Source organism: Heterocephalus glaber, unplaced genomic scaffold (assembly GCF_053883595.1).
Source record: "Heterocephalus glaber isolate CG9 unplaced genomic scaffold, H.glaber_assembly_v1.0 deba00001442, whole genome shotgun sequence".
Taxonomy (NCBI): domain Eukaryota; kingdom Metazoa; phylum Chordata; class Mammalia; order Rodentia; family Bathyergidae; genus Heterocephalus; species Heterocephalus glaber.
The window spans coordinates 51,397,453-51,415,106 of record NW_028258296.1 but is presented as its reverse complement, the minus strand read 5'-3'; the positions used below and the strand labels follow the sequence as shown (position 1 = coordinate 51,415,106).

At 41.7% G+C, this 17,654-nt stretch overlaps 1 protein-coding gene across 1 annotated transcript in view; it reads right to left on the bottom strand.

The window, feature by feature from the left end:
• Positions 1-445: 445 nt before the first annotated feature.
• Ptgfrn (prostaglandin F2 receptor inhibitor) overlaps positions 446-17,654 on the bottom strand; it is an 83,613-nt gene continuing 66,404 nt past the window's right edge. Inside the window, exons 7-10 of the mRNA XM_087213315.1 lie at positions 7,891-7,995; positions 3,624-3,929; positions 1,977-2,186; positions 446-1,375 (exon numbers count right to left, since the gene is read on the bottom strand). Coding sequence (XP_087069441.1) covers positions 2,020-2,186; positions 3,624-3,929; positions 7,891-7,995 — 578 coding nt within the window. The 3' untranslated portion in view covers positions 446-1,375; positions 1,977-2,019. The remainder of the gene's footprint in view (positions 1,376-1,976; positions 2,187-3,623; positions 3,930-7,890; positions 7,996-17,654) is intronic.

Genomic DNA, 17,654 nt, shown 5'->3' with positions numbered 1-17,654 from the left:
GAGTTCAAGGGCACTGGCTGCTACTAATACAGCACCTGCTGCTTTAACTCCTGTTTATACAATCATCTGTGTCCCACCCCCTCCGAAACAGCATACTTAGGAAATGACACGCAGAAAATACCCAAATCTAGTGCCATCGAGGTCTCTTTTTCCTCCAGTCTCTCACTGGGGTTGTGTATAGCTGCTGCCTGTTTCCCCACCAGACTTGAGGCCCAGAACCCAGCTCTTCTGCAACCATCAGCACAGAACCTAGCACTTCAACTACAGGAGTGGTTTCCACGGTGGGCAAAATAAAAAGGGAAAACTGGGTAGAAATCTGCCTCTGGATCAAATAAGTGCTAAGTGCAGACCCAGTCATAGGCAGCAGAGAGAGGGAAGGAGAGGAGATGGAGAGCAGGGAGGAGCTGGTCTCATCTGCCCATGGTGACAAAGAGCCGCACATGAATGGCTATCAATTTGTATTACTTTATTGCTCAAAACAAACGAATTGTTTTCTCCTTTGGAAGACAGTGTGTTCGATCCTTTAGAGCCAGGATAAAAGCACAAAGGACTGCAGTTAGGGCGAGTCCTGGGGAGCCTCGGGAAACCCTACTGGGATGCTTCTTGGAAGGCCAGTGCAGCGTGGGGTGTGACACTTCGAGGGGCAGGGGCCTTGAGGGGGCACACTGCTAGAGCAGAAGAAGCCCGGGACCTGGACCATCTCTTCTGTCTGCTCCTCTGCTCCTAATGGGAGCAGTCAGGCAAAGTGACTGCTCTCAACCCTACTTTATAGGCCGTTCACGCAGCAGTAAATTGCTGGGTTTCCTAACAGGAAAGCAAACATACCACAAAGTATACCCTCTCTCACTAGCCCCCTGCAGAGGATTTTAAAAAGACTTGAAGGACTGAAAAGGTCATGGAAAATACACAACTCCTCTAGGCAATTTCTGAGTCCTTGAAGTCAGTCAATCTTGCAAGCAGCAATCTGCCTTCACATGAAGAACCCAACTGGCATGTGAAGGACATGGCACAGCTGAGGGTTCCCTGCGAGTCCCTTGGTGGCCAACACGTTTGCCTCTCATGAAGGGAGGGAGGGGGACAGAGGGGCTTCTTCAGCCTAGCTTCGCCCTATCTGCCCTGACCTCCTGACCCGGGTTGCATAACCCTCACATCCTGGATCCCTGTCCTGGTCTCACGGGCGCCCCTGAGGCTCGGCGGTTGTGATCCATCTGACAGAATGTCCGTCCTTCCTGGTCCCCAACCTCCTCTTCTTCACAGGACTTCTAACTGCGCTGAACAGAGGTGGCTGTGTACCTGTCTTCATGTTCATTCTTAAGGCGAAGGTGGCAAGATAAGGTGCTTGGTGGGAAGCCAAATTCCAGACTCCGGGGCTGGCCTGTCAGCACGCTCACAGAAAACAGATGCAAGAGAAGTGGAGAAGAGGGAGAGAAGAAAAAAAAATGCATCTGGGCTCGATAAGAAGTTACATAATCCAAGTTGAGATTTCAAATGTAGTCTAGACCCCTGGAAACAGGGGATGGGGTAGGGGAGTATAAACGACAAGCTGGCCTTCGACACAGGTCTGTGTCACCTCTCGGCCGGCCGGGGTAGTCACAGCAGCCCTCCCCACATCAGCCCCTGCTGCGGGCGGGCACAATCTCACCCGAGATAAAGAACTCTGAATGCCATTACCCCTTCCTCACCACACGCCCTCGCAACAAAAGCCATCAACACACACAAGTCAGAGGATCTATAAGCCAGTAGGAGAAAAAAATTAGACGAAGGTTAACCGTTAAAAAGCTGCAGTCGGGAAAACACACACTCGATTGTTATATATCAGAAAGTGCCGTGGGATGAAGAGCTGTGTGCTGGTAAACATGTCCGCGCTCAGAACCTGACATGCAGAAAAGAGTGAGCGCCGAGTCCCACCTGAGATTAGAGAGGACTGGTTTTAGTGTAACACACTTCGTTTTAAAATATCACTGTCCTCTTCTCACCCACGCTGCCCCAGAGCGTCCTCGGTCCCTCCCTGCTGGCCGCCTAGTCCATCTCCATCGACATGAGCCGCCGGCGCTCCCGCCGCGTCTCCTGCACCTCCTTCTTACAGCACCAGTGTGAGCTGCAGTAGCCAATGAGGCAGGACAGGAGCCCGATGACCGTGGACAGACCCACGCCGATCAGCAGCGGATACTTGAAGGCGTTCAGCACTGGGAGGGAGAGAACAGGGCAGGCGTCAGTGCTGCAAGGAGGCAGCTGAGGACTGCTGCTTCCCTCACCCCTGAACAGGGTCTCCCCGGGGGATCAGGTCTCATAAATCCTACACCCAGCACTGCCCAGCACCTACCACAGTGCTGCACACAGGAGCACCTCAGCTATTGACAAAATGAGCAAATGTCTCCCCGTAGAGTTCTGCGGGGTGGGAGGAGAAAAAAGATTTCATGTGATGCCTTTGAATGTCAACTTGCTTTTTGGGGTTTTGGCAGGAGATTGATTTTTAAAAGTCAGTATAAGGGCACCACACATTCAGCAGCAGATGCGTCCTTAAAAAATTCTGCATAAATCAATTCTATGCATCAAATAACTGAAGTGTACTAAGGGAGCTTATTTTAAGCAACACTATAGTAAATTATCTAGCAACGTGAATAATCACTCCCCTACTTATTTGGTAAATCTGGGTTTTCATATATAATCACTTCAAGCAAGGGATTTCCAAGATGCAAACATACTATAGATGACAGAAGTTTCAAAAATGTACAAACACTGTTGAGATGCTACTCCTGAAGCCTTGTCTTCCCATCCCCCTGAATACTTCGCTCCTGGGCTGGGTGCCACTGAGCCAGGTCCCTTACGCTTAGTATGGTTAGATTTTCACAACTGAGACATTATTGTCCCATTAGAAAGAAAGGAGATGACTGGAAAGGCTAACCCATCTGTGGAAAAGCTGGGGTTCTCAGGGCCATCACCTCAAACTGGCATATCACTTGGGAAACATTCCTACGGCTTCTACTGATCCTCGGAGGCACCCAGACTTTAATTCTCTCTGTGCGGTTATCCCAATTGGCATCTATGTTCTACAGCTTTTCTATAGGGGAGATGTGTTTCTTATGAATCAAGGAACAAGTGTTCCAACCTTTGATGCTCAGGGAACAGAGATCTTACCACTTAGTTGGGTTGACCTTGGACCAGAAAAACTGGGAGTCATCCTCCCATTTGGGGGCTCTGTGGAGTCCCCACTCTGTGCTGGTGAACAGGGGGGCAAAAGTGGCACAGCAATATGGCTTCTCCCGGAGACCTGAATTATCTTTCAATGCTGTTCTCTGCCGCTCCCCTGGCAGAATATTTGCCAAACTCAGGACACAGTAGAGTGGATTTCTACAGAATTTATAGAAGAGGCAAAGCCTTGAAAAATCTTTCCAGTTAAGTCTTGAAAATCACTTTCCACTGGTGCTCCCACACAGGACAACAGAGTTGGGAATAAGCAAGGGCTGCTTGCTGTCCCTGAGTCCAGCCCAGGCCAGGCTGACAGAGAAAGCAAGTTGGACGTGGAGTGGCACAGAACTCAAACCGGGGATGCCTGGCTACAGCTGCTACACAGCACAGAGAAGACATTCCCGAAACACCGAGGATCTGCACGGCTGGCTTACCATCCATCTTCACAGTTATAAAGATGGGCTTGGAGAGGATCTCCGCCTCCTTCTGCCAGGAACCTGTTGAGGACTTCACCCACGGAGTCACGGCACAATAATAGTTGCCAAAGTCCTGGTCCTCAGAGCCATGTACTTGTAGCAGAAATTCCAGCCCACTCACACGCTCCAGGCTGAGGTTGCTCTTCCAGTCCCTCCGCCCTGTGGTCACGATCCCCTTCCGATCCAAGGAGGACAGGAGAGCAGGAGCCTTGTCCAAACCAAAGGAGTGCACCGCAAACCAAGTCACATCAAAGGCCATGTTATCTGTGAATTACCAAGCCAGGTCCTGGGGTCAATGCAATAAGCAAGAGATACACACAGCCACCATGTATGTAACATGTGTATCGCAGGCTTGCTCCGCTCTATGTGCATTTGCACAGCAGCCCTGTGATGAAGGAACTATCATATCCACCTCTGTGGTGATGCCACTTTGTTCAGGGTTGCACAACTTAACCCAGAAAATCTGGCTTCAGGGTTCAGCCTCTTAAATCCTCTACTGCCACCACCCAACCTGAGGAGTCATAGGAAGAAGGGCCAGGGCTAAAGTGCCTCCATAGACAACACCGAACATAAGGCTGGTAGGTGGCGACATCGCACACTCTGTCTCCCAAACAAATCAGGGTCCTTCAACATTTCAGGGAGAAGAACCCAAGACCGAGAGAGGCTGAAGTCACAAGAAACAAAATGTACATAAAATGAATTGTACAAAATTTGGAGTTGTAAACAATTTAGATTTTATTGTACACTGTTTTTTTTTTTCTTGCAGAAATGCTTAAGTTCAAAACAAGAAGAAAAAAAATGTCAAGCTGAGAAAACTGAACATAGTTTAACAGTACCGGCGAGGACTGCTGGGTCATAAAGTACTCTGCAAAATTAAGGTTCTAATAGCCTCAAATAAATTAATATGGCCAAAGAGAAAGAAGACTGCGGCACAGTGGTAATTCTTCAAGAAGGTGGGAAGATGAGCACACATCCTAAGCCCCTGACCTTGTCTCTTCATTGGTACCAGCTGATATCAGCTGGGTCTGCTTTCAGATTTATCCAGTGGGCAAGAAAGGACCATGAGCCACAAACATGTTTCACCTGAAATTGACAATATATGTATGTATGTGTGTATGTATGTGTATATATAATGCAGTTTATACAAAAAGTTACGTTTCTTCATTTAGTAAAAGTATACTAGTAACTTCAAAAAGCATATTATAAGGCAAATAAATCTTTAGGTGGTTCCGTATTAAAAAAGAATGTAAGCTCAACTAAAAGCAGAAATTTCTACAAAATTATCCCATGATAATTCCTTTTCTGCTCACTCTGAAAATGTAATACAGTATCTCCCTTTTCTCTCTACAAACCCACTGTGGAACCTGAGCATAAAATTTGGCCCCTCATGCTCTGGACAATGCCAGCTCTGAGGGGATGACACGAGTACCCTCGACTTCCTCATGCTTGTGGGTGCCAGGGTAGAGGGACCATGCTCATGTCCTCAGTGGAAACTCTAGGTCAGTGCTGCTGTCACCTGCAGTGCTGGGTACTCAGCCAAGGCAAGAAGGCAAAGCTGTATTTCTATTGTTTGCATCCATACTCTACCCTCTGATTCCCCACTGTGCCTGCTGGGGTGGGCTACATGGGCTAGATCCCAGCACCAGAAATCACTAGCCATGTGTCACGGGTAAATCACTTAAGTTCACTGCAACTTAATTCCTTTGTCTATAAAATGAAACTAACACCATCCATGGCTAAATTAACTATAAAAATGCTTAGAACAGCACCAATGCTTGATAAAAGTTGGTCACAATGAAGTCATCACCTGCCGTTCCAATACCTGGTCCTACACATAGACACTGCTCATGGGAAGGGCTCCACTGCCTGTAGTAGATGCTGCTGGTGCCCTCTGAGTCCCCACTCCCCGCTGCAGGTGCTGCCTGCTGAAGCTCTCTCTCTGTAACCTTCCCCAAGGTCTGGCCTTAGCTGACAGAAGCCTCATCCTGGGCATGCCTTGTGCAGGTTATGAAACACACGCACTCCTTGGCCCCTCACGCTCTGGACAACAACTGCCTTGTGTAGGGAAAGAAGAGCTGGTCCTCTGGTGCAAGGTGAGCAGTACTCTGGAAGCACTCCGTTCTGAGAGCCCCCTGTGGAGGGAGACTTGTTCGGCATTCTTACCTCCGGCAGCGCCTGACTTCCTCCTCTGCTCTATCTCCAATCCCTCATGGGACTCCCCAGAGAGCATCCCATGCACAGGTCACTGTGGGCTCTGCTTCTGGAGAGGCTGACTCACAGCATGACCCATGCTCTGTCACCTATCTTGGCACCGGGGCACCTTAGCCCTCGGCCTACTCATGCAACTCTCCAAAAGAGAATTTCCTCACAGTCTGCATGATGTGTGAGAAAAATAATAAATTATAATGTTTATTTAATTATTCAGAATCTTCCACCCACACAGTCCAAGAGTGCAAAGTTCTGGAAAATTATGATCTGCAAGATTATCAGCTCCCATAGCTTTAGCAATAACACTGGAGAAAAACATTTTTACACTAAGGGCACAACTGGTGACCCATTAATTTACTGAGAAACCATATTCAATGGATTTATTTTTGTATATGTCATAAATGAGATATAAGGGTAAAAATGGCATTCCATTATTTTGACTTTTAAGAAAGATCTCTTCCCTTTCCCTAGCAATCTTTTCTTCTTTTACTTTCATTTCCACTTCTGAATGCTGCCTTTGTATCTTCAATCTTCCACATCTCAGTACAACAGTGGCCACTCACCTATGACCTATTTTCCTCATTCCCTACCCCCATGAACAGAGCTAACCAACTCCACCAGTTTGATGGGTTTCTTTCTTTTTCTTTTCTTACATCTCCTACAATCTTCTTTTTCCTACCTCTAAAGCTCACTCACATTCAGCTTCCCTAAGACAGCTAATGCTGGTTATCAATCAGTAAACTACCGGCTGCAGGTCAAATCCAGCCTACACCCGTTTGGGTAAACAGAGCTCCACTGAACACAGCCATGCCCATTTGTTTACATTGTTGTCTACAGCTGCTTTCCTGTTATGGTGGCAGAATTGAGGAGTTGCTGCAGAGACCATCTGGCCTACAGGGCCAAAAATATTTCCTACTTGGTACTTTACAGAAAACCCCAAACTAGTCACCATCTGAACCATCCAATGGAAGTCCTGCAGAAGCCAGACGTATACTTGGTCAGTGGCTGCCTGGTGCATCGGCTCCAGGTATCTGCTCGAAGATGCCGGCAAGCCCCAGTGCCTTGCTACCCTGGGTACTCACTCTGGCTGCTCTATGTCACCTCCCTTTGCACTGGTACCTGCCCCTTCTTACCAAAGGAAACCTGTTTCTTGCCCCCCCACCCCCACATACACCAGCCACACTTCCAGCAGTCTCCACACAGAAACATGGAGACCCTGCACAATTTGTCCTTTTCAAGGCACAAGTCTGCATGAAGCCATGGTTCTGCTTGTGATGGGGTGGGGCAGGACAGTGTCCAGGGTCAAAGTGAGTGGAGGAGAAAAGGGCAGCCTTTAGTGAGTCAGGTTCTTCGTGGGGTCTTTGGGAAAAAGCAGAGGTGGGTTCAGAGCTGCTAAACAACAGAGCATCCTAAGTGCAGTAAATGTTCTTTCAGGCCTTAAGGATCAAGAGCAATAAAGGGACATCACCTCATCACTGAATGGGGCCAAGCAGAAAAGATGTGAGATGGATGGTCCCACAACTCTGAGGTATGCTGTTGGTCATACTAATATTTTCTGTAAAGAAAAGATTTCCTAAGAATTCTATAATTGCACCCCCTGGTCACTTGCTAAAACTCCCTTACTCTGAACTGCATTTCCTCATAATGTTAATTGCTATCTTCTTGCCTGCGTCCTTAACTAGGATGCAAAATCCATGAGGACAGGGTTAGAATTTTGTTTACTCCTCTATTCCCAGCAGAACTTAAACATCGAAGGAGCTCAGTAATATCTGAATGAATAAATGAACTAAAGACATAGAAAGGGAGTAAGTCTTACCAGAAGGTTTCAAATCAGCACTGGAGGGGAACCACTGAATGCCCTGGCAACTGAAATTTAAATATCTGGACATGTTTCTAAATCATGCAACAGATACATGTACCCATTCAACCAAGGCAGTATCAAGCCAAAGACTACGAGGTGGTGATATGAGAAACATTTTCAAAAATATGGGGTAAGAGAAAGAATAGAGAGAGCTACCTGGATCCAGTGCTCCTTCGACAGTGATGTTACAGACTAATTTGATCAGATCTCCCCGGATGACCGATGGTGTGTCCGAGTGCACAGAGGCATTAAATATGGGACCTGGAAGAAAGTGACACCAGCCTTATTATTTACTTGTTCATTTTCCACTCTTTGACATTGTAATGGAATCTGAATTTGGTTTTCTTTTCTGGGAACTGTTCTAGAAACCCATAGAATCGGTATTCTAAGATTGCCTTTCTTCTATTCAGAGAGACACATGCTTCAGGCTTATCTAAAAAAACCCTCCAGATTAAGATTAAACCAAAGCAGATCTCTTCCTAAAGAGTTACTTCTGCTTCCAGCTTTCGCTTTACCTTCTCTCTGATGACCATCATGTCTCATTTGAAGACTACTCCCACCTCCTGCCCCAGCTTTGGCCTGGATTGTTTCTGGTTCTGTGTGCTTTCCTCTAGGCCAGAGTAGATTGGAAGCCAAAAAGACAGGGTCTGAACTACAGATGGTTTTGGTCCCAATGGAGTAAGTGGCTTCATTGTGTTGTGCTAGGTGTTTAGGGCCAGGGGGCCCACTGTTTAAAGGCTGAAATCTAGTATTCAATGAGAAATGCTGACAATGACGATGTTTCTACAAAGTATGGTACCAGCACTTGAAGTCACTCTCTAGTCTGCCAAGGGAAATGGAGGCAGCGTGGATAGTATTCCTTTTAAAAGTCTGCACAAGTTGAGGAGCCAGGGAATATATGGGAATTCTGTTCTTCTTACTCAACTTTGCTATTAAACTGAAAACTGCTCTTAAAAAGTCTAGTAAAACAAACATAAAACCTCTATCCAGACAGGATTTGTTCTGCCTACCTCCCTGAAAACACTAGGTATATTTACTACTGTTAACTAGTCTATAAATCCATTAGGTAAGAGCATTTCACAGCCTTATGCCAAGCGAACAGTTCAATGTTTAACTTATCCCAACTCCTAAAACCTAGGAAATGTGAAAGAAGGTTCCAGAACATCAGTGCTATGAGATTCCCCTTGGGTGCCTGGGAAGGAAATATAGCCTTGGGTGCTGAATAAAAAAACGCATTAGAAGTTAAGAATATAGGTGTTATCATTTTCTTGTTCAGATTACCAGAAAGGAAAAAGTACATCAAAGTACTTTTTTTTAAGAATCAGAAGGAATGACCATGAAAATGTAAAAGGGCATATCATCCAATGAAGCAATTAATTGAAATGGCTAAATTTTTATTTCAACTTGATGATTAATAAAACAAATTCATTAGGCTGTTTCATAATACTAAGCACAGAACTAATTTGTGCTTTCTGGGGAGAAAGGTAAAGGATGGCTATGGAATACAGAGCCCTCAGGGTTTTGAGTGACTACAGAGCAGCCTAGGATTTAACTCCAGAGGGACAGAGATGGTGACAAAATGGCCATCCCAGGAACCTGGATCTACTCCTGGACATCATCTCCTCACTCAGGTAGGCTCTCAGGTCCCTCTCACCCTGGACTAGCCCTGTCTATATCAGTGAGGAGGCACAGGATTAGGCTAATGCTTGGAGCTGGCTCTGTGGTGACAACTGGGGTACTTTATGCCATAGTGGCTATTGGTAAATTCAAGGTAGTGGCCACCAGCGTGAATGAACAATGAGAATTTTATATTGTTTTCTCAGAATAGAAATTTCCTGGTAATAGATATACTAAAGGGCTTTCTTAAAAGTGCTTAGAGCTCTTAGAAGAAAACACAAAATGACAAAACATTAAGAAGTCCTCATAATGGATTATGTTTCTATTTTTTGAATTTGAGAATACAAAGAAAGACTTACCTAATTTGAACAAATGTCATATTTTCTTTTTATTTCCAAAGAAAACCCCAAATGCCTTTGAGGTCACGAGTTACAGCGCTTATTTCCCCTACTGGTCGTGGCTGTGGGAATCAAGAGGGAATTTGTGCTATGGCTCACAAAGCAGACGAGGCCTGAGGAAGAAGGCCTTCACTGCAGTGAGCTATTCACAGTAGTAGCTTTGCTTCTAATGAAATCAACAGCTCACTGTTAATATGGGTCATTATCCCAAGCTTAGAAATATTTTCATTATGGTCAATTTCTGTGGTAATGCTGTTTTTGTGAGGGGATTTGTCTAGTGAACTTCACAGATGACAGACTAAGGCACACAGGTTTTAAGTGAACAACCAGAGTCACTAGGGGTCCCCTGATTCCTAGTCTGCAAAGAGTATAGGAACCACTTAGCTTTTAAATACCAACATTGACACAAACCATGTTTTAACCTTGGTCCTAGAAAAAGGCTGTTAATAGCGGTATTTTTTTGAAAGCAAAAATTACAGACCATCTGCATGTCTATCTATAGAGTAATGGTTAAGGAAATTCCACTACATACTGTCCTTAAAGCTAGTATTTACCTAGAATTTATTGTAGCAGTAAATATATTTATTTATAACACTTGAAGCAAAAGTAGGTCAGAAAGTTATATATGCAGCCTGATCTCAGAGTCATGAAGAAAACATAAGGGGAAAACTCCATGAAGAGGACCAACTCAAATGAGTCTCCAATTGGTAGGATTATGGGTGATTCTATTTTCCTTCTTTCTACTATTTCAAATTTTCCATTTTAAGGAAAAAAACTTTATTATCCTTTTAAAAGGCTAAAGCCTACACCATCAATTTTTTTTTTTTTTGGTACTGGGGATAGAACTTGGGACCTTGCGCTTGTGAGGCAGGCGCTGGAACCACTGAGATAAATCCCTGGCCCTACACCATCAAATTTAAATACTATTTTCCCCCTTGACACTTGAATTAGTACAAGCCATGATTTACTAAGTTCCCTTGGGAACAGCAGTCTTCAGTAACAAGAGTCGAGGGCCGGAGATCAGAGAACAGGGAGGTGGGTGATGGAAAGACCTCTTTGTTGTGTGGCTTAAGGGGTACCACTGATTTTCAGAAGAGAAGACTCTTCCATTTCAAATCGATGTTTGCTGGGGGCTAGTCAGGGCTATAGCATTGCGCTGGGTGCTGAATTTGATGACAGCTCTTTCTAATTGAAATGTGAACTGGTCAAGACAACTCCATAGATTAAATAAAATAAAAACCTCAAGCAGTCTCTTCAATCTGGAAGCTACGATGATTTTTATCTGTTATGTTGAGATTTAAAGAATTGAGAAATAGATTCAATATCTGTGCCTCACCCTGAAATACACACAAAAGATTTTATATCACCCCTCTTCCACATAACAGTTTAAAAGAAAGATCAAATAACAAATGTAAAACAAAATGGAATTGACACCTACAGAGAGCAAAACAGATACACAAATAAAGAATAAAAACAATATAATCATCTCATCTCACCAGACACAGAAAAAGCATTTGACAACACCCAACTTCTTTCCAAGATAAAACGCTCAGCAAACTAGGAATGTAAGAAAACTTTCTCAATCTGATAATAAGCATCTATAAAAAATCCAGTTAACATGATACTTAATGATGAAAAACTGAATACTTTCCCCCTAAGATCAGAAATATGCCAAAGATGTCCATTTGTGCTACTTCTACTCAACACTGTGCTCGAGGTTCTAGTCAGGGAAATTAGGCAAGAAAATAAAATACAAGGTATTCAGCTTTGAGAGGAAAAAGTTTTAAACTATCTCTATTCATAGATAACATGATTCTGTATTTTAAAACCTATAAAGAAAAAATTAGTTGTTAGGAATTCATAAAAAACTATTAGAACTAATAAATGAGTTCAGCAAGGTTTTACAAGATCAATATATACAAAAATCAGTGTGCTTCTATGCCACTGCAGCAAACAAGCTGAAAAGTAAATTAAGAAAGCGAGGCAAAACATCATGGCTCACACCTGTAATCCCAGTTACTCAGCATCCTGAGGCAGGAGGACAGCAGGTTCAAGGCTGCCAAGGCAACTTAGTGAGACTCTGTCTCATTCATAGATAGACAGATAGATAGATAGGAGCTGGGGATGTAGCCTAGTGGTGGAGCACTTTGTTCACATGTGCAATGCCTTGGGTTCAATTCCCAGTATAGCAAAACAGAAAGTACATTAACAACAATATCAAAACAATTAAAAATTAGGATAAATTTAACAAAAGAAGTTCAAGATTTGTACACTGAAAACAAATACCACTGAAAGAAATTAAAGAAGACCTAAAGAAATGGAAAGACATTTTGTGTTTATGGACTGGAAGACAATTGTTAAATGGCAATACTACCAAATTGTTCTACAGACTCAATACATCCTCTACCAAAAGTGCCAGCTATTTTCTTTTTATTATAAAAGGTAACAGGCTGATCCTAAAAGTCATATGAAAATGCAAGGGATCCAGAATAGGCAAAACAATCTTGAGAGTAACAAAGTTAGAAGACTCACAATCACTGATTTAAAAATTAACTACAAACTTACAATATTCAAACAATGTGAAACTGGTATGAAATAGAAATACAGATTAATGGAATAGAATTGAGAGTCTAGAAATAAGCCTGTACATTTAGGATTAAATGATTTTTTTAATAGGTGATAAGATAAGCCAACAGGGACAGCACTTTTCAACAAATGGTACTAGGACAACTGGATATGAAAAATCCAGGGGTTTTTTTCCTGAAAAAAAAGAGTGGGCCCTCTTCTTCATATTACATACAAAAATTAACTCAAAGTCGATTCACTGATGTAAACATAAGAGCTAAAACTATAAAACTCCTACAAGAAAACATAGGAATGCCTTCATTGTCTTGAATCATGCAATGATTTCTTAAATATGACACCAAAGATATAACCAACAAAAAGAATAAAACAGATAAATTAGATTTCATCAAAATTTAAAACTTTAGTATTTCAAGGAACACCATTAAGAAAGTATAAAGACAACCTACAGAGTGGGAGATATTATTTTCAAATAAAAATGTTTATGAGAGAAGCTGAGCCAGTTCCAACACCCGGAAGGAAGCTTCCCTGCCACCAACCCAAGCTCCTAGGGCAGAGAAGGTGAGCCACGTGGGGGCCAGACACCCCCACCCCCCGCTGTGGAAATGAGAAGACACGTAAACAAGCCTCAAAAACAGACTTCTGGATCACCTACAGCAATCTCAAAGGGAAACGAGATGGAACAATCTGATACTCAACCACCTGGACTCTCTGAACTGTCAACAAAAGAGGATCTGGGAAAAATGAAATCAGAAATAATTACTCAGATAACAGCAAAGATTGTGCTCATGGTGAAAGACATGATTAATAAATCTAGAGAGGATACAGATAAAAAATAGAGGATCTGAGGAACATGATGGAATCCCAACATAGGAAACAAATGGAATCCATAGAACAGATGTAAACAGATTTCCAGGAGATTAAAAACTCCATTGAAAGTCTATGCAGCAGAATGAACCAATGTGAAGATAGAATTTCAGATATAGAAGAAAAGATTGCAATTAGTGACCAGGAAAAGAAAAATTGCTTTAAAATTGTAAAGGAACACGAGAAATCAATGCAGTAGCTGCTAGATGATCCAAAGAAGAATAACGTAAGACTGATGGGAGTCAATGAAGAAAGAGGAGACAGTGCAGATGACATAAAAAAACTCTTCACAGAAGTGATGGCAGAAAACTCCCCAAGCAGGGGAAAAGAACTTGACATACAGATAAGTGAGGCATCTAGGACTCCAGCTAGCCTTAATCAAAAAAAATCTACACATAGGCATATAATAGTTAGGATTCCAGAAATCCAACAGAAGAACAAAATTCTCCAAGGAGTCAGAGAAAAGAAACAAATCACATACAAAGAAAAGCCCATCAGAATCACAGCAGACTTCTCAACACAAACCATCAAGGCAAGAAGAGCTTGGAGTGATGTATTTCAAGCCGTAAAGGAAAACAGCCTCCAATCCAGATTTATGTACCCTGCAAAACTATCTTTCAAAATTGATGGAGAAATAAGATACTTTCATGATAAAGAACACCTCAGGAACTTCATGAATATCAAACCGGCACTCCTTAAATTTTAGACAATACCCTAGGAAAAGACAATGAGGATCACAACCCCAGGAAACCCAGCAGAATGAATCCATTGGGCATGACAAATTAAACGCAAAGGGGGAGAATCCAACAAAAAGAAAAAGTCATGACAAGGCTTTTAAAACTTTTAACTTCATCTCCCTGATGACTGTATAATTCAATCTTGTTATTGTACCGATTAGTATTTTTCTGATTCTAGAGTTGCACACATTTCCTTGTGCTATACTGGCTATTTATCATCTTCTTATGTCTACTTTTTAATTGGGTTGTCTATTAATGAGCTGTAAGAATTCTTTATATATTCTGATCACAGGTTATATGCATTGTAAATATGGTCTGTTTAAGGACTACTTTTTATTTTAATGATGTCATTTAAAGTTCTAAATTTTGATGGAATCCCATTTATCAACTTTTTTCTTTTATACATCATGTCTTTTTTATCCTAGGTAGTTCTTGCCTACCCTGAATTCATAAACATTTTCCCTTATACTTTCTTCCTAAAGTTTTATACTTTTAGGCTTTCATATTTAGGTTCATAGATCCCTTCAAGTTATTTTCATGTATGGAAATAAAGGGTTGAGGTTAATTTTTTATATATGGATACCAGGTGTTCTAGTGCCATTTGCTGAAAACACTATCTCTTCCTCAGCTCTTGAATTGAGTTTATATTCTATAAAATGCTAATGTTAAATAATCTATCAAAACTAAGTGGACCATATATGTGTGGTTCTATTTCTAGACTCTGTTTTATTCAAATGATCTATATGTCTTTCCATACACCAACACTGCCTTGATTACTGCAGCTTTAGAAGAAGTCTTAAAATGAGGTACTATACATCTTCCAACACTGTTTTTTGCTTTTTTTTTTTAACTTTTCTAGGTACTTTGTACTCCTACATAACTATTATTTTATTTATTTATTTATTTTTATATTAAATTCTTTTATTGGTACATTGTAGGTATACAACACAATTACATTTCTCATTGGGAATTGTACCTTTACATAATGCATCTTGGTTCTTATTTTTTCCCCATTCCTAGCCCTCCCTTCACGCCCTCCACCTTTCCCTATTTACAAAGACTTTATTTCCATTTTTTCCATTTCTCATCATTTTTCCTTTCCCTTCTTTCCTTTCCCCTGCCCCTCCCACTACCCCTACCCCTTTGGACCTTTTCTGCCTATTTTACATTATCGATTGTTCCTTCTAATCATTGGTACATTTTAGGTATACAATATAATGACATTCATCATTGGAAATTTGCACCTTTACATAGTCTCTCTTGGTTCTTATTTTTCACCCTTGCCCAGCCCTCCCTTCAACCCCTCCAGTCCTCCCTATTTACAAAGATTTTGTTCCTATTTTTCCATTTTCTCATATTAATCCCATTCCCTTCTATCCTTTTCCCCTACCCCTCCCACTTCCTTCCCCTTTGCCCCTTTTCTTCCTATTTCATATTACCTATTATATATTTAGTCCTTATTTACACTTTCAGTTTCTCACACCAGAGAAACTATTCGGAATTTATTCATGTGTGTCCTATTTATTTCACTTAAGAGTATTGCCTCAATGTGCAACCACTTAGCTATAAATGTCTTTAATTTCTCATTTTTTATGGCTGAGTAGTACTCCATTTTATAAAAAAAAACACATTTTCTTTATTCAGTCTCCAGTTGATGGGCATTTGGGCTGTTTCCAAGTTTTAGCTATTACAAACTGTGCTGCTATGAACAAAGGAGGACATATATCACTGTGGTATGATTCTTTTAATACTTTGGGGAAGATCCCCAGCAGTGAAATAGCAAGTCAAATGGGACTTCCAGTCCTAGTTCTTTGAGGTATCTCCATACTGATTTCCACAGTGGTTGCATCAGTCTACACTCCCACCAGCAGTGGAGCAGGGTTCTTCTTTCCCCACAGCCCCAGCAGCATTTGTTATTGGTGGATTTCACGATAGCAGCCATTCTTTCTGGAGTGAAGTGGAATCTCAGCGTTGTTTTCATTTGCATCTCTCAAATGACCAGTGATGTTGAACATTTTTTCATGTATTTATTTGCTATTTCTACTTCTTTTTCTGAAAAATGTCTGTTCATTTCAGATGCCCATTTTCAGATTGGGTCTTTAAATTTGGGAGGTCTGATCTTTTTAAGTTCTTTATAGATTCGAGATAGTAGACCTTTGTCTGAGGAAGAGCAGGTGAAGATTTTTTCCCACATTGTGGGTTGTCTCTTCACACTGCTGGTGGTTTCTCTTGCTGTGCAGAAGCCTTTTAATAAGAAGAGATCCCACTTGTTGATTGTTTGTGCTAGTTCACGGGCAACTGAGGTTTTGTTCATAAAATCTTTTCCTACACCGATGTCTTCAAGGGTTCTACCTAACCTCTGTTCCAACTGGTTCACAGTTTCTATTTTAATATTTAGATCTCTAATCCATTTTGAGTTTACTTTAGTGCATGGTGAGAGATATAGGTCTAGTTTTAATCTTTGGCAAGTTGAAGCCCAATTTCTCCAGCGCCATTTATTAAAGAGGCTATCTTTCCTCCAGTGAGGGTGTTTGGCTCCTTTGTCGAAGATGAGATGGCTGAGTGTGTCTGGCGTTGTTTCTGCATCTTGTAATCTGTTCCACTGGTCCTCAAATCTGTTTCTTTGCCAGTACCATGCTGTTTTTATCCCAGTAGCTTTGTAGTAGAGTTGCAGGTTGGGGATTGTGATACCCCCTGCCATGTCTCTGTTACCTAGAATTGCTTTTGCTATTCTGGGTCTCTTCTTCTTCCAAATGAATTTTTGGATTGTTTTCTTGAGTTCTATGAAGTATGCTGCTGGGATCTGAATTGGAATTGCATTAAATCTATATAGCACTTTTGGGAGTATGGCCATTTTCACTATATTAATCCTTCCTACCCAGGAGCAGGGGATGTCTGTCCATTTTCTGATACCATCTTCAATCTCTCTTTTCAGAGTGCCATAGTTTTCAGAGAAGAGGTCTTTGATTTCTTTCGTTAGGATGATTCCTAGGTATTTCCGTTTTTTGGATGCTATTGTGAAAGGAATTATTTGCCCTATTTCTCTCTCAGTGAGTCTGTCATTGGTGTAGAGGAAAGCTATTGATTTTTGTGTGTTGACCTTGTAACCAGCTACTTGACTCAATTTGGTTATTAAGTCTAGAAGGATTTTGGTGGAGTTCTTGGTGTCTTCTACGTAGAGTATCATGTCATCTGCAAATAATGACAATTTGACTTCTTCATTACCTATCTTTATTCCTTTTATTTCTTTCTCTTGTCTAATTGCTGTGGCTAATGTTTCCAGAAGTATATTGAACAAGAGTGGTGATAGTGGACATCCTTGTCTTGTTCCTGATTTTAGTGTGAAGGATTTCAGTTTGTGACCATTTAGTATGATATTGGCTGTTGGTTTTTCATAGATGGCTTCTATCAGTTTGAGGTAGAGACCATCTATTCCAATTTTTAGTAGGGTTTTTATCATAAATGCATGTTGGATTTTGTCAAATGCTTTTTCTGCATCTATGGAGATAATCATATGGTTTTTGTCCTTGGCTCTATTGATATAGTATATTACATTGATTGATTTTCATATGTTGAACCATCCCTGCATCCCTGGGATGAATCCCACTTGATCAGGGTGTATGATCTTCTTGATGTTCTTCTGCATTCTGTTTGCCATTATCTTATTAAGGATTTTTGCATCTATGTTCATTAGTGAGATTGGCCTATAGTTCTGTTT